This window comes from Nycticebus coucang, chromosome 12, assembly GCF_027406575.1.
Source record: "Nycticebus coucang isolate mNycCou1 chromosome 12, mNycCou1.pri, whole genome shotgun sequence".
NCBI classification, from domain to species: domain Eukaryota; kingdom Metazoa; phylum Chordata; class Mammalia; order Primates; family Lorisidae; genus Nycticebus; species Nycticebus coucang.
In genome coordinates, this window is record NC_069791.1 from 74,420,955 (window position 1) to 74,448,896 (window position 27,942).

The window sequence follows — 27,942 nt, forward strand, 5'->3', positions numbered from 1 at the left end:
CTTGGCACATACTTGTCAAATGCATGGGAGTGTCCTGCATGAAGAGCCAGAGGCCTGTGGCCAGCGCTTAGCTGTGCTGCCAGCTGTCTGGGAGGCCCGGTGAAGTGCCTGGTATCTGATCAGGTGCGCTCCTGAGTGTGGAGCTCTAAGCACACAGCCTCAGAGAAAGGGTGTGATTACTGGGTTGTCCAGGAGCCACACCCGCTGCCCTCCCACTAGTCAGGGCCTTTCACACTGGCTGTCCAGGCCCTGGGTGGCCACATGCTTTTGCAACCTGCCACCAGTGCCCTGGAGGGAGATCCCTGTGCTTGGCAACCCCTGAAGCTGTGTGCTTGAGTGCTCGAGAGTCAGCTCCCAGCTCTGGGGGGCAGTGGCTGGATGGGGCCAAGCCTGGGGCTTAGGGACTGCTGCCCTGCAGCCACTCTACTGGCTTCCTAGGAATGAACCTGAAACACCAGCTTCGTATGACAGGTATGACAGTGCCTGCTTATTTGCTGTTGCCGTGCTATTTCACAGGCTGGTCATCCTCTGGAGTGGAAGGCTCTCTGCCTGACACTGGGTCTGGCAGGGAATGGGGCAGCCTTAACACCTAGGGGTACAGATGGACGGGCAGCTCAGGACAGGGCAGGCCAGCGGAGGGTTTGGCAGGCCCTGTGTGGGGAGTTGGCATACACGTGTTCACAACGGTGCTAGCCCTACTTTGTGGCTTTTTTTTTTAATAGAGACAGAGTCTCATTTTATGGCCCTCGGTAGAGTGCCGTGGCCTCACACAGCTCACAGCAACCTCCAACTCTTGGGCTTAAGCGATTCTCTTGCCTCAGCCTCCCGAGTAGCTGGGACTACAGGCGCCTGTCACAACGCCTGGCTATTTTTTGGTGGCAGTTTGGCCGGGGCCGGGTTTGAACCCGCCACCCTCGGTATATGGGGCCGGTGCCTTACCAACTGAGCCACAGGCGCCGCCCCTACTTTGTGGCTTTGTGAACAACTTTGAGCAAATTGCCTCCTTTCCTTCTGTATCTGTAGCATGTCAGGGCTTAGTCCTCTCTGGGTTTGAGTTCCATTTCTTCTGTGTACCTTGGGCCTCCCTGGGCCTCAGAGTCATTCTCATAGGTAGGGGGTGGATGAGGCGACCACTAAGCCCAGGTCAGGCCAAAGAGCCCAGGGTTCAGTTGCCAGAATGGTGAGGACTACCATGCCTGCTTCTGTCTCCTACTCCTCCCTCCCATGTTCTTGGGTTAGTATAGCCCTGGGAAGACCCCTGAAGCTGTCGGGACAAGGATGGGTCCCAGAGATCACTCAAACACCATCTGGGTCCCATACAGGGGCCATGGTGGTCTTGGGTTAATAGCAGAGGGCCTGAGCCCACCAGGGTGGGAAAGTGGTGGCTTGTGATCCTTAAGAGCAGTTCATCCCTGGCTCTGGACTTTGAGTGACCCTGAGCAGTGAGAAGCCACTGCTATTCTTTCTGAGCAAGAGAACCTTCCAGAGGGGCTGGAGGAGGGAGAGACCTGCCCAAGGCCACCATGTCAGCCATGTCTGCCTTGGTTTCCTCATCAGGCACTTCTGGCCCTGACTCTGTGCCCTAGATCCAGGTTTCACACATTAACCTCTGCCTCTCCCTCTCTTCAGGCTCCCCGCTGCACAAACAGGCATCCAGCTCCTCTTCCTCCCCGGCTGCAGCCACTGCCCCTGAGAAGCCGGGCCCAAAGGTGGCCGAGGTGGGCGATGACTTCTTGGGGGACTTTGTACTGGGCGAGCGGGTGTGGGTGAATGGCGTAAAGCCGGGCGTGGTGCAGTACCTGGGCGAGACGCAGTTTGCACCCGGGCAGTGGGCAGGCGTGGTACTGGACGACCCAGTGGGCAAGAATGATGGTGCGGTGGGTGGCGTGCGCTACTTCGAGTGCCCAGCCCTGCAGGGCATCTTCACGCGGCCCTCCAAGCTCACACGGCAGCCCACGGCCGAGGGCTCGGGCAGTGACACCCATTCAGTAGAGTCGCTGACTGCCCAGAACCTGTCGTTGCATTCGGGCACGGCCACGCCCCCATTGACCAGCCGTGTCATCCCGCTACGGGAGAGCGTCCTCAACAGTTCGGTGAAGACAGGCAACGAGTCGGGCTCCAACCTCTCAGACAGTGGCTCCGTGAAACGAGGCGACAAAGACCTGCGCCTGGGAGACCGCGTGTTGGTGAGTGCAGGTGGTTCTGGGCCTGGCCTCCCTTCCCTCCACCACTTCACCCCACATGGGCAAGCTGGATCCCAGGGGCTGGACAGGGAGGCGACTCAGAGTGGGCTGGAGCAGGGTCCAGGCTAGAGCACATGTTCCTCATCAGAACCACACAGAGTGACAAGGGATACAGGTAATGTGGGCTGTGTAAACTATTGCTATGTGACTCTTGGCAAGTGTTTTAATCTTTCTGGGCCTCAGTCATCCCATTTATAAAATGGAAATTTTATTTATTTATTTATTTATTTTGTAGAGACAGTCTCACTTTGTCACCCTCAGTGGAGTGCTGTGGTGTCACACAGCTCACAGCAACCTCCAATTCCTGGGCTTAGGTGGTTCTCTTGCCTCAGCCTCCCAAGTAGCTGGGACTGCAGGCGCCTGCCACAACGCCCAGCTATTTTTTTTTTTTGTAGAGACAGAGTCCCACTTTATGGCCCTCGGTAGAGTGCCATGGCATCACACAGCTCACAGCAACCTCCAACTCCTGGGCTTAAGCGATTCTCTTGCCTCAGCCTCCTGAGTAGCTGGGACTACAGGCGCCCGCCACAACGCCCGGCTATTTTTGGTTGCAGTTTGGCCGGGGCCGGGTTTGAACCCGCCACCCTCGGTATATGGGGCCGGCGCCTTACCGACTGAGCCACAGGCGCCGCCCAACGCCCAGCTATTTTTTCGTTGCAGTTTGGCTGGGGCTGGGTTTGAACCTGCCACCCTCGGTATATGGGGCCGGTGCCCTACCCACTGAGCTACAGGCGCCGCCCTAAAATGGAAATTTTAATAGTTCCTCCCTCATTGTTTGAAATGCATTAGTATGTGTTGTGTTTGGACAGCACCGGATACTTAGAAAGTGCCTCGTAAATGTTGGTTATTATTGATATAATCCATTGGTCCAGTGAACTACCAGGCATGTACCAGGGATATCCTGGAGAAGCCTGGGGACTAGAATTATCAGGATCTCTGGCCCATGCAACATGAATACACGCAGGAGGTCACTGTTCCGGGTTCTGCTCAGTCACGTGCATCACCTTCCCATGATGCTGAAGATGAAGCTGGGCCTTGGCTTGCTCAGAGTCCTGTGGATGCTGACAGAAGAGACAGGCCTTACAGGAAATAGCCTTCCAAGTTTGTCTTCTGTGTCTTAAGAAAAATTTTATTTAATCTCTTTTACTGTATTGATAGATTAATACCTTGTTAAAAAAAAAAATTAACAACAAAAAAGACCCCTGGCTCAGGGTCAGGTCGCACAGACCTCTTATCAGCTATGACCTGAGCAATCAGTGTTGTTGAAACCAAGAGGTTTAAGCCTCTGGAGATGAAGTCTTCCCACCAGGGGCCCCGTTCTCTTTTGGTCCCAGCTGTTGAAGCCAGGTTAGAAGGCAGATGGTGGCCCACAACAGTCTGAACACAGCAGTGACTTAGGCTGGGTGGAACAGAGTTGTATCCCGCTGTGCCAGACCTATGGCTGAGGTGGCCCTGGACTGATTACAGCAATGGAAGAGGGTGTAGCACACTAGGACATCCCTGACCGTGTCTGCTATGCATGGGGGAGCGTCATCAGCAGGGGAGGCAGGAGTCCCTGCATCCTGTCAGCCTGGCCTCCTGAAGGAGAGTGGGATGAGTGTTCCATCCTGAGGTGGGGAGCACCTGCCTGCAGGTCCATGGCCAAGTGGGGAAGTGTGGGAGGTCTGGGGTCTTAGGGCCAGGGTTTCTCGTGAAGGCTTTTGGAAAGAGTATTTGGGGTAGGAGTGGGGTGACCAGGGGAAATATTTGCACCTGTTGAGTCCTTAAACCCATGCTGTAACCTAGTTTTATCATCCCCCCTTTATGAATGGAGAAAATGAGGCCCAGAGAGATTTGATACTTGTCTGAGGTGACATCAGGGCCAGGGTTCCAACCAGCCCCCACAGCCTTCCCTCCTTGTACTGAGCCATGTCATCTCTGCTCTGCTGAGGGGTGGGGACCCTGCCCACAACAGAGACTGGCCCCTCCGTTCTCCCAGGTGGTTTGATGGTAGACATGGCCAGACTTGGTCCTTGCCATGCTAGCTGAAGAGACAAAGAAAATAGCCTTCAAGTTTGTCTTCTGTGTTTTAAGAAAAATTTTATTTAATCTGTTTTACTATATTAACTCATCTAGCTGCTGCAGAGGGACCGCTATCTGCTGAGTGCCACAGGGCTCTGAGAAACTATCCTGTGGTCCTGCCTTATTGGGGACAGGCTGCCTGGAGGAATGGGGTGTTCGGGCTGAGCTTGGAGAATGGCCTGGCATTGACCTGGGGACATGGGGCCAAAGCACTTCACTGGGCAGGCCTGTGGCTGGAGAGACTAGAGAACCTGAGAGGAGAGCAAGGAGTTCCCCCAAGGCTGGCCTGGGTGACCCCACAGGGCTAGGGGCCGGGATGGAGCTGCAGCTTTGCTCTTAGAGCAGAGGGAGCTACAGGAACTGCAGCAGTGTGAGCTTACTCACATGTTCAACGCATTGCACCTACTTGTTGGGGACAGGACCAGAGGGGCAAGAATGGGACGGCAGCAGGGCAGTGTCTGGGAAGGAGGCTGAATGCCTGGTTTCCTGCACCTTCCTGTCCAGGGAGCTTGTTTTGAGGCTGTCACTCTGCTCTTCCTACTGTGGTTCCTGGGGAAGCTAGCAGGACCCAGGCAAATGGCCTAGAGAGTCTCATCAATCTCCCCTTTCAGGTGTCCGAGGTCCAAGCATCCCCAGAGGCCATAGGCACTTCAGGGAGATTTGTCCCAGGTCTGTGCCCTTCTCTGTTACCCCCAGCTGTGTGACATTGGAGATTGGCCTGGGCAATATAGCAAGACCCCGTCTCTATAGAAATTAGTCCTCAGAAGGCAGAGGCAGGAGGCAGAGGTAGGAGGATCACTTGAGCCCCAGAGTTTGAGGCTGCAGTAAGCTGTAATCATGCCACTGCTCTGCAGCCTGGGCAGCACAGTAAGACCCTATCTAAAAAAAAAAAAAAAAGTCATGAATAGTATTTAGGTGAGTGCACCCTTTGCTGGTCTCCAAAGATATCTCTGGATCCTGACTTCACTGGGGCCTTTAGACTACCCCCTTGAGGTCCACACACTAGCTGAATAGCCATGGGTAGGATACTGATCCTCTCTCTGGGCTTCAGTTTCTTCATCTGTAAAATGGGGGCACTAGTTTACCTGCCTCATGTGCAGTGTGCTTTGGAGGTGCGTGGCTCTGAGCATGCGTGGAAGTGTTAACTGTTGTCAGCATTAAAGTCAGTGTGGGGGATGTTCTCGGCCCAGGGGTCCCAAGCACGGTGAGCAGCCTAGACGCAGCCTGAGGTCCCACGGCCATTCATTTGCCTTGTCTTGTGCCAAAAACCTGTTTCCTCCTCACAGCAGCCCCCAAGAAGCCCTGGTCCCTGGAGGCACCTCTGGGAGCACAGGGAGGCGACTTGAAGACTGTAAACTATAAACATGGTTCGCTTTCCTGGGATAGTTTTACTTAAATATCAGTTTTGTCACACATCTGCCTGAACAAAATTGGCAGAGTTTTCCAGTTGGTGTGGGAAGAAGTGCAGCTTAGAGCTAGCTGCACTGGGCTGCATGGATTCCCCAGTTATTCTCACGTTCACCTGCAAAGCAGATGTTATTTGTTATTCCGTTGTATAGACTGAGGACTGAGAACTGAGTTTCCCACAGCAACTACAGTGGAAGTGGCTGACCTGGAGTCCAAGGCCCCTTGTTCTGCCTTTGTCCTTTCTGGCCCTCCACCCTTGCCCGTAGCACTAACTCCCACCCTAGCTTATACACAGAGAACCTTTCTTGCTAATGCCTGAATTCCTCCAGCAATGACGCTCTGTTCTGCCCCATGTCATCTTTAACCTCGTCCCCTTCTCCCACAGCTCTCTCAGAGTTTGGCCTGGTGCTTTTGGAGTCACTTGCTCTTAACTGAGCACCTGGGGGCCTAGGGTATTTAAGGTGGGAACAGAGAGGAGAAGTGACTCACCCAAGGTCACATAGTCTTTTGGAACACACTTGGCAGAGCTGAGGCCCTGGCACCCAGGCCACCTCTCTCATTCCCTTCTTCTTAGTGAGGCCTGTCACCTGTATTGGTTTTGGGCACCTTCTAGACCTGGAGAGCAAGTTGGGGCACTTGGCTGCCTGTTTGGCCCAAGCGGTAAATAGGTGCTATGCATGTCCCTCTTGAGGCCTGCAGGAACCTCCAGATGTGGTCCAGAAAGTCCACCCCTAGAGATAGGTCTATCTGACTTAAAGAAGTTTTAGAGAAGTTGGCTTCATAAGCAATGTGGCCTGGTGTGGCAGCCTCTGGAGCCAGCTGGGGAACCACTAGTTTAGGATTTGGGTTGTGAAAGAGAAAGGGCATTCTAGGTGGGAATTATGTACAGAGCAGCAGAAACCAAGACTGACTGTATAGAGAGAAGGGGGTTGAGACTTGCTGCCAGAAAGGGGCAGAGATGGCAATCCCACCTGAGGGCCAGAGGCCAGAGAGAACTGACCCAGGCTCACAGGCAGGCCTGCTGTGGCTGACATCCGTGGGCCCTACTCAAAGAAGAGACACAGGAGAATGGGGGCCCAGTCTGGGACTGAGCCCAGCTGGGATTGAGGACATAGTAAGGAGAGCAGGTCCTTACTAGGGCCTCTTCCACTCTCCGGCTACTGAGAACCTCAGTCTCTTCTTCCAAGGATGGGGTATAGTAACCATGTCATGGGTTTGGAATTTGTGTCTTTAATGTGCCTGGCACAGAGTTGGTCCTTAGAAGAGGCAGAAATGGAGCAAGTTTATATTATTATTACCATCATCATTATCCCTTATCTTATTCTGAACATCAGTCCAGGCAGCTAGTTTTAATTAGGGAGCAGGTCCCTTTCAGGCACTCCTGAGCATACTTGGTGGTGTCAGGAAAGTAACATTTACAAAGTCATGTTTAAGTCCAGATAAACATGGTGTAAATAAACATGCACCTTTACTTGCAGTGTCCCCTGAACATGCACTAGAATGACAGTGGAATAAAAGGGGGGGGGGAGCTATATAAACCCTCAAGGACAGAGCGAGCAGGAGAGGAGACTGCAGCAACAAAGCTGCAAATCCACCAGAGCCAAGTCCAAAGTTAGCAGCGGGGAGAGCAGAGAAGCAATCGATGTTCATCTCAGAGGCTCAGGACTCAGCCACACGGTGTCCTCTATAAATGAGGCTGCCACTGCCAGAAACAGGAGAATCAGTTAACAAATCTTTAGACCAACCACCCCTTCCCCCAACATTCTCTTTAAGCCCCTGTTCTCCTTTGCCCAGGAGCTTCTTCCTGCCCATGTCTGGGGAAGGATACTTAGTCTCTTGAGAGGGTCACAGAGGGTCTTTGGATGAAGAGATCCCAGGCAGTTTGGACAGGAAAAAGAGGATGAAATGAACATCTCTTTTCTGAAGGCTGAGTACTCCCACCCTGCCAGCTTCTCCCTCACACAGCTCCTTGACACTGGCGGCCAAGCCTATACCCTCCACGGTGGGGATACAAGAATCTTCTCTGGAGAAGATGGCTGGTCCTCTGAGAAATGAGAGAAGATAATACAGGCATTAAATATGAACAAAACTCCATTGGATGTGTGACATGAATAGTCGAGAACATGAATATTCATGTAAACATAAATGTTCAGTGAACAGAAAAGCTCTGGGAAATGAAAAATTTGAGCACAGAAATAAGAAAACTCCACAGAAGTGTGAGAAAATAAAGTTAAGAAAATCACTCAGAAAGTAGACCAAAAATATGAAATCAAGAGAAAAAATATTAGAAAACTTGGCCCAGTAAATCCAACTTCTAAATGATCATGGTTGTAGAAAGAATAGAGGAAAAAAGAGGGAGATAAGCAATTCAAGAAAATTCCCCAGATTGGCAAGGGTTTTTGGTTGAAAAACCCTGGGGCAAAGAGAAGGCGCTGAAGATTTCCAGAAGGGAAAGACAGTCTTACATAAAGAATTGGGACTGTGATTGGCTTTGAACTTCTCAACAGCAACACTGGGAGCTTAAATCTCAGAAGGAGCCTTTGAAATTCTGAGAGAACCAACCTGTTATTCAAGAGTAACAACAGAATTGGTAACTGATGTTCATACATAAACTAGTATATGATTTTTCTTTTAAGTCAGTCTCACTCTGCCACTCTGGGTAGAATGTCATGGCATCATAGCTCACAGCATCTTCAAACTCTTGGGCTCAGGCGATCCTCTTGCCCAACCTCCCAAGTAGCTGAGACTATAGGCTCTCACTACAATGCCCATCTAATTTTTCTATTTTTAGTAGAGAGAGGGTCTCACTCTTGCTCAGGCAATCCACCCACCTCAGCTTCCCAACGTACTAGGAGTGAGCTGCTGTGCCCAGCCCACAGATGTTCATAGCAACATTATTCATACTAGTTGAAGGGTGGAAACAGCCCAAAAGTCCCTCAGCAGATGAATGGATAAGTAGAATGTCATCTGTCCATACAATGGAATATTATTTGGCCATAAAGAGGAATAGGATGCTGATCCATGCTACAACCTGAAAGAAGCTTGAAACATATGCTCAGTGAAAGGAGCCAGACCCAAATGGTGATTCCTTTTCCTTTTTTTTTTTTTTTGAGACAGAGTCTTATTATGTTGCCCTCGGTAGAGTACTGTGGCCTCACAGCTCATAGCAACCTCCAACTCCTGGGCTTAGGGCTTAGGCGATTCTCTTGCATCAGCCTCCCGAGTAGCCAGGACTGTAGGCGCCCGCCACCCTCGGTATGTGGGGCCAGAGCCCTACTCACTGAGCCACAGGCACCACCCTGATTCCTTTTCTATGAAATTGTCCAGAATAGGTACATCTGTAGAGAGAGAAAGCAGATTTGTGGGTACCAATGACTGTTTGTGGGTCTGGGGTTTCTTTTTGGGGTGATGGAATTCTAAAATTTGATGGCAGATTCTGCAATTAGATAGTAGTAATGTTCTTGAATGTACCAAGAGCTGCTGAATTGTATGTTTTAAAATGGTTAAAATGGTAAATTTTATGTTAGATGAATTTTTACCTGAATTTAAAAAAAAAGCAAGTTAGAATAAAAATGTTTTCAGACAAGATTAAAGCCTATTGGGTGGCACCTGTGGCTTAAAGGAGTAGGGTGCTGGCCCCATATGCCGGAGGCAGTGGGTTCAAACCCAGCCCTAGCCAAAAACTGAAAAAAAAAAAAAAAAAAAGATTAAAGCCTATTATGTCTTTGAGAAAGAAAATTTAAAAAGAAAAAATATTTCAGATAGGAAAAGCTTGAATATTTTATTTTTTCATGTACATTTTCTTTGAAAGCTATAGGAGGAGGTGCTCTGTCAAAATAAGTTGTAAACCAAAAAGAAGATGTGGGAGCCAGGAAACGAGATTGAGCCCAGGAAAGAAGTGAAGAGCACCTCAGTATAATGGTGACAGGCAGTCCCAGACTGGTGACCAGGCTGCAGAGGGGCCTATAGCTGGTCAGTCTAGTCTGGAGTGGGCCCCGTAGCTCCAGGAGAGACATCTTCAGAAGGAACTTGATAGAATTCCCAATGCCCTTGAAATCTTGGCAGGAGATGTAGACTTTTGAAAGTTTGGTGTTGAATTAATGTTTAGGCATAAAAACTAGGCAAATGGTTATCAAAAAAAAAAAAAAAAAAGGCACCAGTAGCTCAGAGGACAGGGCACTGGCCACATACACCGAGGCCTGGGCCAGCTAAAACAACAATGACAACTGCAACAACAACAACAAAAATAGCCAGGTGTTGTGGTGGTCGCCTGTAGTTCCAGCTACTCGGGAGGCTGAGGCAAGAGAATTGCTTAAGCCCAAGAATTTGAGTTTGATATGAGCTGTGATGCCACGGCAAGAGACAGCTTGACACTCTAGTCTCGAGAACAAAAACAAAAAAACAGTTATCTGTTGGGGAAAAATAATTGTGCTGGAAAGGAAAAGTGCTTGCAACATACGAACCTCATCTGTGAGCGCTATTCATTCAATCACAGTCCTATCGGTCCAGAGTCTAATCAGAGTTCACGTATGGCTCCCGAGGAAGGAGAACCAGAGATGTGGAGTGGACCTGGCAGGGATTGGAAGCTCATGCTTCAGTGTCCTTGGTGGGAAGTTGGTAGATGTCACCAAAAATTGAATAATCAAGAAGTAAAGTATAAATATGTTCAGAGCTAGTGAGGAAAACTCCAGAAGATCCTGCTTAAAAATTAAAAGAGTTCATTTCCAGGGAAAAACTTTTGGGGCTTTCTGAGGCTTTGGATGTATTTGATTTTTTAATCTCTATATATATGTATCTTGGACTTTTGACATTTTAAAGTATTTATATACATTTATGGGGTTAAACTATTTTTTACAGTAATAGTCACACTTTATTATCTGTCCTGTGAGATTTTGTTTTATTTTTTATTGCATGAATTAAAGCTTTTAGTATGTTAATGTGTATCACAGATTTTCTGGAAGGAGATCTAGTGTATATTTTTCCTAATTTGGTCACAAAACTACTTTTTCTCTCTCTCTTCTCTCCTTCCTTCCTTCCTTCCTCCCTCCCTCCGTCCTTTCTTCCCTCCCTCCCTTCCTCCTTCTGTAAAATAATTTAAAGAGATTTATTCTGAGCCAAGTTTGAAGATCATGGCCCAGAGCCACACCCCAAAAGCCTTGAGCAAGTAGACTCCCTGTGAGATTTATTTTTTATTTTTTTAGACAAAGTTTCACGCTGTCACCCTGGGTAGAGTGCTGTGGTGTCATAGCTCACAGCAACCTCCAACTCCTGGGCTTAAGCGATTCTCTTGCCTCAGCCTATATGTACCCACCACAACACCTGGTGTATGTGGCTGGCGCTCTACCCACTGAGCTACAGGCGCCGCCTGCCGTGCGATATTTTTAATTGTGGTGAAAAATATGTAACAAAATTTACCATTTTAACCATTTTGTAGGTGTACAGTGCAGTAGCAGTGAGTATATTTACATTGTTGTGTAACAGACGTCCAGAACTTTTGTCTTTCATAACTGAAATTTTATACCCATGTACCAATAACTCCCATTGGCCCTCTGCCAGCCACTGGAAACCACAATTTGTACCAGATACTGTATATGTAAGACTTAATTCTCACAAAACCACAATTAAAACTATATGTGAGGATAAAATTCCCTGAGGTTCTAGTTTGTACCAGATACTGTATATGTAAGATTTAATTCTCACAAAACCTCTTTTTACACATAAAGATGGTGAGGCTCAGAGAGGTTAGGTAACTTGTCTAAGCTCACACAGGATGTAACTGACAGCATTTAAATGCAGGTTTGTGTGTCTGCCTGCAAACTCTGTGGTCCTGCATGAGACAGCGCTGGAGGCACTGGTTAACCTCCTCCCAGCTGTCCTTGGGCGTCTCCCCCTCTTTACCTCTCAGTTCCTCCCCTGTCCCCTGCATACTGGAAAGGAAGGATGGGATCCATGCCATCTCTGCCTGTGCCCACTGCATCTTCTGGACCTGACTCTCTGTGTGTCAACAGGTTGGTGGGACGAAGACTGGTGTGGTGCGGTACGTGGGGGAGACAGACTTTGCCAAGGGCGAGTGGTGTGGCGTGGAGCTGGACGAGCCCCTTGGGAAGAATGATGGGGCGGTGGCGGGTACCAGGTATGGTGGGCTTCTTTTGAGGAGTATGAGGTGGTCTCCTCTGTGCCTGGGATGGGTGCAGGGGATAGGGATGGGGCATCTGAGGTGCTTTCTCCACTCTTCCCTCACAACACCCCACTAAGGCAGGTGATAGGATTATCATCCCATTTTACAGATGAGAAAATGGAAGCCAGAGAGGTCATTCTCAAGGTCACACAGTCACAGGCAAGCTCTAGGAGAATCTGTTGTCCCAAGTTCCCTTCATTTTTTTTTTATTTTTATTGTTGGGGATTCATTGAGGGTACACAGAACCAGGTTACATTGATTGTTTTTGTTACATAAGGACCCTCTTATTTGGGTCCCACCCCCAAAAGGTTTACCACACCCCTTGACCCCCATTCCCTCCCTCCTCCCCTTTCTCAGCTCTCCCCCCCCCCACTGTGTACTAGAACCTTAATTGTCCTCATATCAGAATTGAGTACATAGGATGCTTATTTCTCCATTCTTGTGATGCTTTACTAAGAATAATGTGTTCCACATCCATCCAGGTTAATACAAAGGATGTAAAGTCTCCATCTTTTTTAGTGGCTGAATAGTATTCCATGGTATACATATACCACAGAAGAAAAAAAATCCTTTTTACCACAGGGACACTTGCACTAGACTGTTCATTGCAGCTCAATTTACAATCGCCAAAATGTGGAAACAGCCTAAATGCCCACCAACCCAGGAATGGATTACCAAGTTTGCTTCTTCAGGCTGTACACAAAGTGGGGAGGAGCCCTCAAAAAGAAGAGGGAGCAGTCCCTGCCTTCTGCCAGTTCCTCAGTGACACATGAAATAACAAGACAGTGTCCAGTGATGTGTGGCCAGAGGTGGGCCTCAGACGTGGGTCCCAGGTCTCATACCATCTCTGATGAAAGGGAACTGATTATCGAGGTTGCTGGTCTAGGAGGGTCTCAGGCTGTGTTTGGGTTCACTGGGGATGGGGAAGGCATGGGCAGTGGGCAGTGTCTGTCAACGGGTGTGAACTGGGGTGAGGCACCCTGAGCGCCTGGGCTGGACCCTGGCTCAGATGAGGCTGTGACAGTTTGAAGCAGTGGGAGGAGATAGTCTGAGCAAAGACTGGGAGGTGGGAGGAGGTGGAATAAGATGGCAGATTCCAGAACCCGGACAGGCCCCATTCTTGTGGTCCAACATGGAATCCATGACCAGAGAGGTTCTGAGAGAAAATGAAAATCTCAGGTTTCCGTGACAACATTTACCTCCCTGTTTTCAAGATAAATGTTTCTCTGAAATCACTCTTGCTTTCAGGATTCAGGGGCAGGTTGGGCAGCAGCCCCCAGGCCACCCCAAGGTATCTCCATCAGGCCGTTGCTTTTCCATGCAGGGACCTTGTAGTCAGAGAGCTGATGGGACTCCTTGGTTCTGGGGGTGGTCTGAGCACAGCCTGAGAACAGGGGACTCTGAGAACTATGAGAGCCAAGCATAGTGGTCTTTGGGACCCAGCAGACTTGGTTGGGGGCCCAAAGCCAGGTTTGCCACTTAACCAGCTGTGTGCCTGTGAGCAAGTTACTTAACCTATCTGAGCCTAAATTTCCTCATCTGTTAGTGTAAATATCATTGAGGGATTGAAATGAGCATTTATATGTTGGGATTGGCACAAAGGGCATCCCAGTAATTGCTGTTCCCACACCCCTCGAGAGTATTCCCATTGGCTGTTCACAGTTGCAGAAACTCTTAGGCCCTACTCACCTCACTTCTGTTCCCTTTCTAAGAATCCTGTCTATTGTTCTGGAGAATTTCTACCTTGGGGTGTGGGTGATTTGTTCTGGAGAATTTCTACCTTGGGGTGTGGGTAATAGTGCCTTAAGGAGGTATCTCTTTCTGCTGGGCTCTGAAGAAGAGGGGGAGGCAGGTGAGGCTCCAAGCTGTGGGGCCATGACAACAACATGGGTCTCTCTTGCCTCCCCAGGTATTTCCAGTGCCCACCCAAGTTTGGTCTCTTTGCGCCCATCCACAAGGTGATCCGCATCGGCTTCCCATCCACCAGCCCAGCCAAGGCCAAGAAGACTAAGCGTATGGCCATGGGTGTCTCAGCATTGACCCACAGTCCCAGCAGTTCCTCCATCAGCTCTGTCAGCTCTGTGGCCTCCTCTGTCGGGGGCCGGCCCAGCCGCAGTGGCCTGGTGAGGGTGGGGCTGGAGAAGGGGTACTCTAATGTGTGTATAAGGGATTAGAAATGGTGGGATTCAGGTGTCCCAACCTGTCTCCAACTTGGCTCTGGTTCTAGTCATCCCTCAGTTTTTTGTTTTTTTTTTTTAGACAGAGTCTCACTTTGTCACCCTCTGTAGAATGCTGTGACATAATAGATAACAGCAACCTCAAACTCTTGGGCTCAAGTGATTCCCTTGCCTTAGCCTCCTGAGTACCTCGGGCTAGAGACGCTCACCACAATGCCTGTCTAATTTTTCTATTTTTAGTAGAGACAGGGTCTCACACTTGCTCAGGCTGATCTCAAACTCCTAAGCTAAAGCAATTCACCCACCTTGGCCTCCCAGAGTGCTAGGATTATAGGCATGAGTCATCATGCCCAACCTTTAGTTTGGGGTTTCTGAGCAAAGATGAAAGTGCATATCTTTTAATAGGGAAGATTGATTCATTTACTTCATTGTTATTTTTATATTATTGATTTCTTGGTGGCTTGAGTCCTTCCCTGGAGTCAAGGAGGGTCATACAGATGCAGAGCAGAGAGTCCAGAAAGGCTGGTATAGGGACCCTGGGTGAGGGGAGAAGAGAAAGCTGCTTAGTGGGTATGGGCCAAAGGCCTTTCCAAGTCCAGTTTGTATGGGAGGCTTCTTCTGGCCCAGAAGAAGGTGGCCAAGGTGAGGGACCCATTGTGAGTAGAGCCCCAGGGGCTCTGATCATCAGGAGCTGACTGACCTGAGAGGGAGAGTTTCCTGAATCTCCAACATCAGATTTCCTCCCTGCATGAGATGACAAGGGCCAGGGTGTCCAAGATGCTAGTGGGGGAAGAGCAGCTCCCTGGGATTTGAGGCACTTGAGCCCCCCACATGCTGGGTTGCTATGGATTAGGTTAGATCAACCCAACTAACCCACCTGCACCTATGCCTTCTTGTAGCTCACAGAGACCTCTTCACGTTATGCCCGCAAGATCTCGGGCACGACGGCTTTGCAAGAGGCCTTGAAGGAGAAGCAGCAGCACATTGAGCAGTTGTTGGCTGAACGAGACCTGGAACGGGCCGAGGTGGCCAAGGCCACGAGCCACATCTGTGAGGTGGAGAAGGAGATTGCCCTGCTCAAGGCACAGCATGAGCAGGTGGGTGGCAGGTGGGGTGGGGGTGCACCTTCTCCAGGCAGTCTTGTAAAGTCACATACACTCAGAATGGAGAACCTGGGGGTGTAAAGAAATACTAAGATGTACCCATGCAGCACCCATGCCCTCCTTTCCAGAAATGAGCATCAGTGACCTGGTGAATTTCCTTCCAGTCTTTTCTCTCTATGGGTAGGAATATGTACATCTGCTTTCAGAGCCTGGCTATAAAGTTGTGTATCCTGGTTTTTTTTTATAGTTATAGTATAGTTGTACTATATAGTTATACTATAACTATAACTTGTTATAGTACAAGCATTTTCTAGGTCCTGGAAAAGTCTTCTCCATCTTAATTCCTGTGTTGCCATCCATTACAGGCCGTGTCTTTACTGATGTGGCCAGTCTCCTAATTGTTTAGATTATCCAGTTTTTTACTTTTTCTACATAATACTGCAGGAAACATTTTTGTACACGGCTGTCCATATTTCAGATCATGTAGTTGAGCAGATTCAGGGCTTGGATTTCAGGGAAGTAACCCTCACCCCAAGCCTTGGGGCTGCTGCTGTCTTGTTTTCTCTTTACTCTGATGTTTATTTCCCATGTGAGAGTACAATTCTGGGTCCCTGGGCCCCTGTCCCATGTTCCCATTTGAGACCTGGCTTGCCCCTCCTTGAGTGCCAGGATTAGTAAGGCCAAATTCATGTGTGTGCTGTGACAGGGGCCTTCATAAGATTGTAGGTCTTAAGGCCTAAGATAGGCTCATATGGCTGGGGGTGGGAGGCAGGTATTAAGGCATGTGGGCTTAAGGGTCTCACTGGCTAAGGCTTGCTTCTGTTTCCCTGGTGCTCTGAGGCTCCTCTGTCCTCACATCTAGATCCACTATCCATGCCCAATGGGGTTGGTGGGGGAGTAAAGGCATATGGGGTTCCAGGTCTGGCACCCTGCCCCTTCTTTGCCTTTCTCCTATCAACCCCCAAACTGGACTCCCTGTTCAGGAGGCTGATCCTGTCCTGGCCCTTACTTGGGGCCCAGTATGTTGCAGAAGCCGAAGAGAAGCTGCAGCGGGCCCGGCTACTAGTGGACAGCGTGAGGAAGGAAAAGGTGGACCTGTCCAACCAGCTGGAGGAGGAGAGGAGGTGTGCACTGCCCCACCTGCCCTGGAGAGGGTGCTCCCTGAGCCCTGCTAGGAAGGACAAGGAAGATCTCAGGCTGGGAAGTAGGGGACCCAGATTCCACCCCTACCGTTGCTGGCTCTGTCCTAGGGCTCCACTCTCATTTCACATGGCCAGACATGGAGGCTCTGGGAAGCAGCAGCAGAGGACTCCTGAGACACCTTGTGTCCCGGTGTCAGCCTTATGCTGCATGCTTCCCTGGCATCATTTCCTTCAATCTTACTATTAGCCCAGGAGCCAGGTATTGCCCCATGTCACAGATGAGGAAAGTGAGGCTCAGCACAGGGAAGGGACATGGTGGGCATACTGGTTCCTTGTACCCTGCCATAACAGCATATGGGGATTGTGGTACTAGCTGCGTGTTTTGCGGCTGCTCCCGGGATGAGGGGAGATGCTCACTCACCCTGGCAGGTGTCTGGCCAAGGATAGGAGCAGAAAGGCTTAACGAGACCTAAGAAACCTGCTGAAAGATGCAGCACAGCCCATCTCCCTACCAGTAGGGACTCTGGCCCGACTTGGTGCTGGGTTACCTGGTGGGACACAGAGCTGACAGTGGACAGTGGTTTGTCTCCTTTCAAGAGCTTTCTTTCCCTCCTAGATCATTACCATCTCCCCCCTACCCCCATGCAGTAGCCAGCCCCATGCTTAGCAGCCCCACTTGGGTCTGTTTTTTTGGGCTTTCAGCTGAGCCATGTGCTCCACAGGCTGTTGTTACTGTCTGACTTGGGGAGATGGAGAGGGTTTATTTATATCTGCTTAAGACAGTCATCGGTGCCCACACATCTGGTTCCCATGGAGATGCACCTGATGCTGACAAACAGATCTTGAAGGGATCGTGGGGGTTGTTTTAGGAGGGGTTTGAGTGCAAGTTCCAGCAGTGCCCTGTACTTGCTGTGTGACCTTGGGTAGGTCACTTGCCCTCTCTGGGCCTCAGTTTCCTTATTGGAATGTTGGGAGCTGTCTAGAGTCTCCAGTAAGAGGAGTTTAGAGCTCTTAGTTGTGGCTATAATATGAGGTGGGCCTATGTTGTTCCCTCCGCTGTCTTCGCACATGTGTGAATGAGAACATTGAGCAGTAGGGTGCTGGGGCTCTACATCCAGGCACAGCCTAGAGAGTGCAGATTGGGAAGGTGACCCCTGATTTGGGGGCCTATGGATGACAGCAGGGTCAGTAGCAAAGGAGGCCTGTGTTCTTCCCTTCCTTTCTTTAACCCTCTGCAGATTATTCCCTGTGGTGGCATCTGTTCCCTGCAGTGATAAAAACAGCATTGTCGCTAACATCACTATGCTTCCATCTACAATCTGCTCTGTCCTTACTCTTCACCACCCCAAGGAGGAAGTGCATTGCACGAAACACCTCATTTTAGAGTCATTGGTGTCTGCTTAGAGTGTAGTTTGGCAAATTGGAAGTATGCAGGTTTCTAGGAGGCTCTGTCCCCCTCAGTCATAGGACTGTGGGCAGGTTCCTGTTCTGCTGGGACAGTCCCCTCTGCCTGGGCTGAGCACGGACTCTGGGCATTTTGATGCCTTGCCCCTCTCTGCCATTGTTGACTTGGTGAGCCTCAGCACTCTGGGCAAAGCCTGGTCAGCTCCTTCTCTCCCCCCACAGGAAGGTGGAGGATCTGCAGTTCCGAGTGGAGGAGGAGTCCATCACCAAGGGAGACCTGGAGGTAACCGCCAAGGGCCCCTCTCCCGGCCCAGCCTTTGCTGCAGCAAATGGCCATGAGGTCCAGGCAGGACTTCTGGGCTCCCCAGGAGGGGACTGGAGGGATCACAGGGAGACATGGGGAAAGGTCAAAGGTTACACTCTGGGTGAAGGGGGCCTGTACAGGCCACAAGAGACTGTTACGTTGGGGGGCATGCAGCACTGCTCCAGGAGCCCCAGAAGGGCTGTGCTCCCCTCTCAGCAGCTGGCTGGGGTGGGCAGATGGGCAGGATGGACTGAGGGCAGGGAAAGTGTAGAACTGGGTCTAATGACATAAGGCTGGACTCCCCCACCTCCTCTTGCTGGGCAGCAGCCCAAATGGTGCCTTTTAAACCCTTAGTTCATCTTGGATTCTAGGTGAAATTTTGGCTGGAAATAGTCACAGAATTTATAGATGGAGAAAATAAGGCTCAGAAAGGCAAAAGGACTCACCCAAGCCCAGGGACCAGTACTCAACTCTTGACCCTCCCATAAGGTGATGAGGCCATGTAACACCTGGATATATAGGTCTGGACAAAGATTATGTCTTTCCCTCTTCAACCTGATGGCCCTTTCTGAGCTGAGGGACTGGAGGCTCTCAGAGCAGCTAGTAAAGCAATCACCTCCTAAACCCTCCTCACTAAGCCATGCAGAGACCACAGGGCTCATGAGGCCACATTTGAGTAGGCAGGAGGCCAAGAGAGATGAGAATTCCTGGAGCCGTCAGGTAGGGTAGGAGACAGTTAGTTCATTCCCTCTCCATAGCCTGGTTCTGGCCTTGATTGGCCTCAGGCGGCCTCTTCCCTTCCCTAGGCCTCAGTTTCCTCATGTGTTAAATGAGGAGTATGAACTGGATTGGTGGCTCTCAGGAGGGCTTATTCAAACACACAATTTTTTAAAAAACTATAATTTTAAAATTTCAGATTAATATGGGAGTACATACAATTAGGTTACATAGTTTGCTTTTGTGAGGTTAAAGTCTGGTTGTAGTTGTGTCCAAGTGTGCCATATACCCATGCAATGTACTCAGAGGGTGACCCCCACCTATCTTAACAGTAAAAAATAAAAACGGGAATCCTTCCTTGGCCTCCTGGTCTCCTCTAGCTATATCATCCATCTCTTCATGTCCTTATCATAAAACTTCCCAAGGGCAGCTTGACTTGTGGTGTCCCCTCCTGTCCACACTTCCCCCCAACTGCACGAGGTGCCCCCATTCCAACTTCCAGCCTCCTCTGCTGATGCCCACTCCTTTCTGACCTCTGGATGTCAGGCTGCCCAAGGACTCAGTCCTGAGCCCTTTTCCTCTGGCCTACATGCACCCTGAGAGTTGCCAGTCTGTGGCCTCGGACAGATGCCCTGGATAAACCCTTGTGATTCCCACACAAGGATTCTCCAGTGCCACATTGGCATGCCCACCCCGATGAGTAAGGAACAGGCATCTGAATCAGTTTTTTGGGATTTTAGTAACCCATTGCCACAACACAAATGTATGTTCTCACAGTTCTGATGGCCAAAAATTCAGATACAATGTCTTGGAGAATCTGCTCCATGCTTCTCTCCTAGCTTCCCATAGGATTGCTGGCACTGTAGTGTTCCTCAGCTTGGAGCTACGTCAGGCCAATCTCTGCCAATCGTCACCTGGCAGCTTTCCCTCTTCCAGTGGCTTCAATATAATCATGGATGTCAGGTCCGCCCTAATCCAGACCTCATCGTAACTAATTACATGTACAAAGACCCTATTCTGAACAAGGCCAATTCTGAGGTTCTGAGTGGGCATGAAATTTTAGGGGACATTAGTCAGCCCAGAACTTGCCCTCTACCCCTTGGCTTCCCTAACACCACCCCTTTACCGTTCCCATCTCAGGAATTGGCCCTACAGCCCATGTGGTGACTGAGGCACCACAGCTAGAGCTCATCTTGAGCCTTCTCTTCCCCTCATCCCACCATCAAAAATCCTCTTGACCTTGTCTCCAAAATAATTCCCATCGTGACAGCAGCCTCCCTGGACCAGGGCGAGCACTAATGGTGGCCTCTCTCCTTCTTCTGTTTTTTTCTTCCAATGTCTGTTTTCCAGACTGAAGCCAGCATAGTCTTTTTAAAAATAATATTTTTCATTTTTAATGTTGGAAGTTTTTAAACCTGTACAGAAATGGAGAAGATGGTATAATGAATTTCCACTTACTCATCATTCAGCTTTAGTAGTTATCAACTCATGGCCAATCTTGTTTAAGCTGTACCCTGACCCATGGCCTCTCTCACATCCCAAACATCCTATGACCATATGTTTAAAAAACATAAATAAGGTCCTTCCCCTCCCCAGCTCACACATCCTGCACCATCCAGGCTCTGCAGAGTGACCCAGAGGAGACCCTCAGGGCCCAACTTCTCCTCCAGTCCATCCCTGATTTACCCAGATACGCTGGGGTCCTTGTTGTTTCCAGACCACCCTAAGCTGTGCCCTGCCTCTGGGCTTTTACACATGCTGGTCCCCCTGCCTGAAACACTTGCCTTTTCCTCCATGTCCCACCTTGTGCAAGGAGTCCCTTCTTATCCTTCAGGTCTCACTATAAATTGTATTTTTTCTCTGATCTCCATACCAACCACTCTCTTCCCCAAGTGCATATAAGCCACTTGCATGTGGCGACCCTGTCACCTGGCAGCTTTCTCTGTGTGTCTCTTTTTCACCTTTACATCCCCAATGCCAAGACATGGCCAAGTGCTTTTCCAGGAGTGGACTTCCTAGGTCATAGGCTGGGAGCATGTTTTATGGTTCTCCAGTGGGTATTGCTGTTCTGTATCATGAAAATATTTTATTTTTATTTATTTATTTCTTTTCTGAGAGTCCCAATTGGTCATCTTCAGTAGAGTACCATGGTGTCATAGCTCACAGCAACATCAAACTCCTCAGCTCACGTGATTCTCTGGCCTCAGCCTCCCAAGAAGCTGGGACTACAGGCACCTGCCACAACACCCGACTGTTTTTTAGACAGAGGGTCTCGCTCTGGCTCAGGCTGGTTTCAAACCTGTGAGCTCAGGCAGTCCCCCCCGCGTGGGCCTCCCAAGTGCTGGGAGTACAGGCGTGAGCCACCACGCCCAGCCAATCATGAAGACATTTGTGTACCCCCTGCCACTACCAGGGTGGGAACGTCTATAGCCACCTTTGACTTGACAGGATTTGGGTTTTCTTATTGTTTAATCATTCAGGGGTTTTGTGTTTTTCTGTTGTTAAGTAAATGTGCCCCAGTATTATTTTCTTTTTCTTTTTCTTTTTTTTTTTTTTGTAGAGACAGAGTCACTTTATCACCCTCAGTAGAGTGCTGTGGCCTCACACAGCTCACAGCAACCTCCAACTCCTGGGCTTAGGCGATTCTCTTGCCTGAGCCTCCCGAGTAGCTGGGACTACAGGCACCTGCCACAACGCCCGGCTATTTTTTTTGTTGCAATTTGGCCAGGGCTGGGTTTGAACCCACCACCCTCGGTATATGGGGTCGGCACCTTCCCCACTGAGCCATAGGCACCGCCCAGCCAAGTATTATTTTTTATTTGCATAGGAATATCCATTTTAACAGAATCAGTTTTTTTTTTTGTTTGTTTGAGACAGAGCCTCAAGCTGTCGCCCTGGGTAGAGTGCTGTGGCACCACAGCTCACAGCAACCTCCAACTCCTGGGCTCAAGCTATTCTCCTGTCTCTGCCTCCGCCTCCCAAGTAGCTGGGACTACAGGCACCCGCCTCAATGCCCAACTATTTTTTGGTTGCAGCCATCATTGTTTGGCGGGCCCGGGCCGGATTCCAACCTACTAGCTCAGGTGTATGTGGCTGGCGCCTTAGCCGCTTGAGCCACAGGTGCTGAGCCTTAACAGAATCAGTTTTATAAATGTAGAACCAACCATTTGTTGAGATATCTCTGAGGTAGTCCAAGAAGAGCGTGTGGTGCTGCCATCCTCAGGAGCCTCTAGCATTTCTGGGGAAACCATACCCCAAATTTATTAACAAAACAAGTCCTTAATTGCCTGAAAGGTGTCCCAAGGTGGCAGCTATGTGCTTCAGGAGTAGGCTAGACATGGCATGTGTGAGGAGAAGGTGGGAGCCACAGGCCTAGGGCATAGGCAAGGCTTGCCTGCATTTTTAGGATTGAAATTAGGGCAGGGAAACAGGACCCCTCCCACACACACACATCTTTGAAAGCCTCCCTCACTGCTATGTTGGTATAGGAGATCTACACCTCCCCGCCAGGGAGTCAGACTGATGCAGGGGTAAAAGTGCCAGTTGGAAATGCAAGTTCCAGGCCTCACTCTGCTCAAAGTTGCTGGGTGGTGCTGAGCCCCAGACTGTCTCTCCCTGCCTGACCCCTCTCTGCTGTGCTCAGGCAGACACCCTTTATATTGGGGCTGGGTTCCAGAGTCAGTGCAAGAGGTAAATTACATTAACGCTTATGCTGCCCCCAGGCACCTCATCCATAGCTTTGTGAACGTTAACGCCCTGGGACCCCACAGTGGTGGATACCAGGAGCATGGTGGCCCCCACTAACCATGCCCTCAGCAGTGCCCCTGAGCAAAGTGGAAACCAGATTATCTGTCCCTAAGCTCCTGTGGTTGGACTACAGGAAATTTAGGGGGACACTAGTCAACCCAGAAGCTGCCCTCTACCCCCTGGTGTCCCCTACACTGCCCCCTTGCTGTGCCCCAGGGCTAGAGCTCATCTTGAACTCTGGATGGGCTTATGTAAACGAAGCAAGCACCTGAGGCAGTTCCGCCCATTCTCTTGTGCCTATCTATGAGGTCCTGGGCAGAGCTGTTGTGCCCTTCAGGGGTGGGGTCTGGGCCTTGTGAGGCTGGGATTGAGCCACCAGCAGCAGCCTGTGATTTCCTAGAAGACGCGGAGTCTGACCGTGTGTTGGCACTGGAGCTGCCCTCTTAGGAGAGAAGGAGGGAAGGAGAGAGATCTTTTTTATTGTTCCTTTTGGAAAATATAAGAAATAGGTCAAAAGACATAATCATCTCCATAGTTCTGAATTGCAGGAGTATTTCTAGTCAGGTGGTATCAGTTTGTACCACCACCAGTGAATAAGCTTCTGGGTTTTTATAATTGTTTCCGCTCATGCGTGCTGCCCTGCCTCTTCAGACCTGTTAGCCCTGTCTCTCCTGGAGGTGGAGGAAGACCCTCTCACTTCTCCTCAGGATGACCTTGGTTTCTAAACCACTCTGGGTGCCCTGGAGGGAGTGCCCTCACCCTCCTTGTTTCCTTCTGAAGATCTGTTATGGGAAACCCAAATGCCAGTCTTGACACCCTGAGAATGTTGGGCTTTGACAGCATATGAAGTGGATATTGTGGAGCTGGAACAAAAGTGCCCTTGTGCTTTCTGGAGACCAGGCATACTCTGTGGGGCCCAAGGGGGTGGGCACTGATGGGGCCCAACAGTGAGAGGCACTGCCCAGCCTCCACCGAGGAGGCCCGGCCAAGAGAATCACAATGGCATGGGTACATTTTTGAAAACTTTCCATTCTGTTGGTTCTTCCACGTGTAGCACAAGCCTGGGGGAGCAGAAATCCTAGCGTCCTTTATTCATCATCACCCCTAGGGCCTCCTATGTGTGGGATCCTGCTGAGGGGGGCTGGAACAGGCTGGGGCCCCTCGCCAGGAACAGGCAGTGGTACCTGCAAGAGTAGAGGCTGCTGGGGGTGACAGAAGGGAACCAGGGTGCCCCTTGCCACCCCCAGCAGGAGCCAGTGAGGGAGGGTTGCTGCAGCCTCACCTCTGCCCTATACAAACCCACTAGGACACAGGAAAGAGGAGTGTCAGGCCTCATCTGTGCCCCCAGGCCCCGCTCTCCTAAGTGATTCTGGCTCACTGACCTGCTCTCCTCACCTTGTTCACAGAAGATGACGCCTCCTCTCTCTCTCTCTTTCTCTCTGTTTCTCTGGCTTCCTTGTTCCCGTGCCCCTTCCCATGTCCCCATCCCCCCACCGCGTCCCACCCTGGGTGGAGCAGACCCAGACGCAGCTGGAGCACGCGCGCATTGGGGAGCTGGAGCAGAGCCTGCTACTGGAGAAGGCGCAGGCCGAGCGGCTGCTCAGAGAATTAGCGGACAACAGGGTAACGCGCCCACCTGGCCGCCAGCCTGTGCCCACCACCGCCCGCCTTGGCTTCTCTCTTTTATTGTTTACTCTGTCTTTGGTTGCTATTGTTTTTCTTTTGCACACCCGCTAGGAAGGAAGTTGAGATACAGAAATGTGCTTATGCTCTGTAGTCGAGTGATGGTTATGGGAAAGGGCCTTTGTTCTCTGGGTCTTAGCTTCCCAACTCATGGCCCCCACAGCTGAGAGTATCATGTAACCCCCTACCCCTGCCATGGACTGCCACGACAAGCTTTGAGAATATTCTGCCCCTTATATGGGCAGGCACCGAGATAGCCTGTCCATGCCTCCTGTCTCCCCAGCTGAGGGTGCTCGGGGCAGCAGAGCAGGGGACATTGAAATCTGCAGATCCCAGTTTTTCTATGCCAGGGGATCTAAAAGGTGATGGCAGGAGGGGCTGGACTGAAGAACTCAAGGCTGAGAAGATGGAGGACACTTGGTAGTGAGGGTGTTCCCAGGGATGGGCCTCTGCCAGTCCAGGGTCTGGCTTTTGAGAAAACTCTGCTTAGGGGTGAGATTTCCCAAGTCCCAGGGAGGGAGTCTGAGTCCCATGCTCCAGGCCCACCATCCACGCTCTGAGGCTGGCACTTTGGCAGGTACTCACATCCACACAACTGGCCAGCCGTGCAATCAGCCTAGTAGCAGTTCTCCTGTCAAGGGAGCTAAACAGGCAGTGAGCAGTGATTAGGAAAAATACCCCGTAAACAGCGTGTTGGTTTGGAGTAGACAGTGGGTAGTTTTTGCATGTTGGCTGCAGCATACAAGTGGGTGTGTGCTGGGTGGGTATCTGGAGACATGCAGGGTTCTGTTGGCACACATGGCCATTGCCTGGGACCTGTGATTGCGCAGTACACAGCTCATGTGCACGAAGGCTGCATGCAGAAACCAACCCAGTCCCTCTGGGATGGAGCTGGAGCCTTCCAGACAAAGAGGCATCTTGGGCTAGGGTTCAACCTAATAAACAGAAATAGGTTTACTGAACTGAAAATTATTTAAGCTCATAAAAAATTTAAAACTTGAAAATATATTGTTTTCTAGTTCTTTGACCATTCATCAAGGTGGGTGTGGATGGACGGAGCCTCTGATCCCAGGATTTTCTGTTGAAAGACAGGTCTGGGTGCCTTCATTCTTTTCTGCATTAGGCATTAAACTGGACCTGTCTTTGGCCACCCCTTTCAGCCATCCAGCTCCTTGGCTAGAGACCTTTCTAGAGCAAGATGATGCAGAATTCACCCTGCAGCCTCTGCTGCTTCCTTCCTTCCTTCCTTTCTTTTTTTTTTTTTTTTGAGACAGAGTCTTAAGCTGTTAACCCTGGGTAGAGTACCATGGTGTCACAGCTCACAACAACCTCAAACTCTTGGGCTTAAGCAATTCTCTTGCCTCAGACTCCCAAGTAGCTGCGACTACAGGCACCCACCACAACGCCCGGCTATTTTTTTTCGTTGCTATTTTTTTTCGTTGTTATTTTTTTTCGTTGTTATAGCTGGCCTGGGCTGGGTTTGAACCCTCCAGCCTCCGTGTATGCGGCCAGCACCCTACCCACTGAGCTACCCACCACCAGCCTCTGCTTCTTAAAAAATAACGTTAATGTAAAGCCGTAACCTCAAAAGGGTGGTTCCTTTTAACCGCTGAGTTGTCCCAAGCCACTGAGGGCACAGGGAATAGCTAGCTTCCTGAGTCACTGGGGCATGAGCCAGGGGGGTCTTTCTGGAAGCTGTGGTGGGCAGGGCCTCTGTGTCCCATGGCACTCAGGTTGCAGTGAGTGCCCTTCCCTTCTCACAACCTTCCCCTTGGGATGGGTGTCCTTGAATGGTGAACTGGTGAGGACCCCCCACTAGGGCGTCCTCCTCGCCCTCTGGTTGACCTGCTGGCCCCTGTCTCCTTCTCTCTGGCAGCTGACCACAGTGGCCGAGAAGTCGCGGGTGATGCAGCTGGAAGAGGAGCTGAACCTGCGCCGTGGAGAGATCGAGGAGCTGCAGCAGTGTCTGCTGCACTCAGGCCCACCACCCCCAGACCACCCTGACGCTGCCGAGATCCTCCGGCTGCGGGAGCGGCTGCTATCAGCCAGCAAGGAGCACCAGCGGGAGAGCGGGGTGCTACGGGACAAATACGAGAAGGCTCTGAAGGCCTACCAGGTGGAGGTGGACAAGCTCCGGGCAGCCAACGACAAGTACGCACAGGAGGTGGCTGATCTCAAGGACAAGGTCCAGCAGGCCACCAGTGAGAACATGGGGCTTATGGACAACTGGAAGTCCAAGCTGGACTCGCTGGCCTCTGACCACCAGAAGTCCCTGGAGGACCTCAAGGCCACCCTGAGCTCAGGCCCAGGTGCCCAGCAGAAGGAGATTGGGGAGCTGAAGGCTGTGATGGAGGGGATCAAGATGGAGCACCAGCTGGAGCTGGGCAATCTGCGCGCCAAGCACGACTTGGAGATGGCCGTGCATGTGAAGGAGAAGGAGGCCCTGCGGCAGAGGCTACAGGAGGCCCAGGAGGAGCTGGCTGGGCTGCGGCAGCACTGGCAGGCCCAACTGGAGGCACAGGCTGGCCAGCACCGGCTGGAGCTGCAGGAGGCCCAGGACCAGCACCGAGATGCTGAGCTGCGCGTGCATGAGCTGGAGAAGCTGGACGCTGAGTACAGGGGCCAGGCTCAGGCCATCGAGTTCCTCAAGGAGCAGATCTCGCTGGCCGAGAAGAAGATGCTGGACTATGAGCTGCTGCAGCGGGCAGAAGCCCAGAGCAAGCAGGAGGCAGAGTGGCTGCGGGAGAAGCTCCTGGTTGCCGAGAACAGACTGCAGGCGCTTGAGGCCCTGTGCGCATCCCAGCACTCCCATGTAGGCGGCTGCCCTTCCTGCGGGGGCCTGCGGGCCGGGCAGGGAGGGCCTTGGTGTTTGCTGACCTCTCTTTTCCAGCCTGACAGGCAACCAGGGAGGGGTGGCCCTGGCTCAGACAAGAAGCCCCCCAGACCTTTGTAGACCGCAGCAAGCCATACTGGCTATGGGACCCAACATGGTCTGAATGACTTGGCTGGGTCCTCCACAGAGCAGGCTGGAGAGGTGTGGCCTCAGTACAGAGGACAAACTCCCCGCAGCCTCCCAGCCCAACTTGTCGGCACATGTCCTGCTGGGCTGGCTTATGGGCCTCCCTGTGGCATCCATCCTCTCCTTCCTAGTACTTCGGGCCCCATGCCCTGTACCTTAAGGCTGGCCAGGATGTGGAGGGAAGCCCTCCCCATCACTGGGGCTTCCCATCTCCAACTAGGTGCTGAATGGAGGGTAGCCCCTTGCCTGTCCTCAAGAGGTTTAGTAACAGTTCTGAAGTGGTGGGGTCCCTGGAGTGGGGTCTGGAAAGCTGGAGGAGGCTTGCCCTAGAGAGGCTGCTGCCACCAATATCAGTTTTGCTCCAAGTCTAGAAATCCCCGAAACATCTTTCTAGCATCTCAGCAACCTTCTCCCAGTCCCTCTGAGAGGCCAGCACCCAGGTAACCTGGGCCATGCCTGCTGCAGTGGTGCCACAGCTGTGCCAGGCCCCGCATTACTCCATTTCACCTTTTAGCTTTCTGGGTCAGTATTGGCTCCATTTCACAATTAAGCAAACCAGAACTCCAAGATGGAATAACTTTCCCAGGTCCCCAGCCCTTTGGTGGCAGAGGTATCCAGCCCCACTGCCTGTGGAGTTGATGGGAGGTGTTCAGTACACCAAAATCACCTTTTAGAAGGAGGGAAGGCTAGCAGCAGGCTGACAGTTCCTTGACAAGGCACTCAGTGTTTTTTGAATCAGAACTGAGCACATGGGCAG

General features: G+C 51.0%; 1 protein-coding gene across 5 annotated transcripts in view; it reads left to right on the forward strand.

Moving 5' to 3' along the window:
* Window positions 1-27,942, forward strand: part of CLIP2 (CAP-Gly domain containing linker protein 2) — an 85,404-nt gene that overhangs the window by 39,015 nt on the left and 18,447 nt on the right. For 4 of the 5 annotated variants that reach the window (XR_008373376.1, XM_053556857.1, XM_053556859.1 and 1 more), the window contains exons 3-10: window positions 1,630-2,186; window positions 11,720-11,844; window positions 13,799-14,012; window positions 14,966-15,163; window positions 16,190-16,293; window positions 17,938-17,998; window positions 24,002-24,106; window positions 26,043-26,978. Coding sequence is in view for 4 of the 5 variants with exons in the window: in XM_053556857.1 (XP_053412832.1) it covers window positions 1,630-2,186; window positions 11,720-11,844; window positions 13,799-14,012; window positions 14,966-15,163; window positions 16,190-16,293; window positions 17,938-17,998; window positions 24,002-24,106; window positions 26,043-26,978 (2,300 nt within the window). In the remaining variant the exon portion in view is untranslated. The remainder of the gene's footprint in view (window positions 1-1,629; window positions 2,187-11,719; window positions 11,845-13,798; window positions 14,013-14,965; window positions 15,164-16,189; window positions 16,294-17,937; window positions 17,999-24,001; window positions 24,107-26,042; window positions 26,979-27,942) is intronic. The other variant, XM_053556860.1, reaches the window with a different exon arrangement.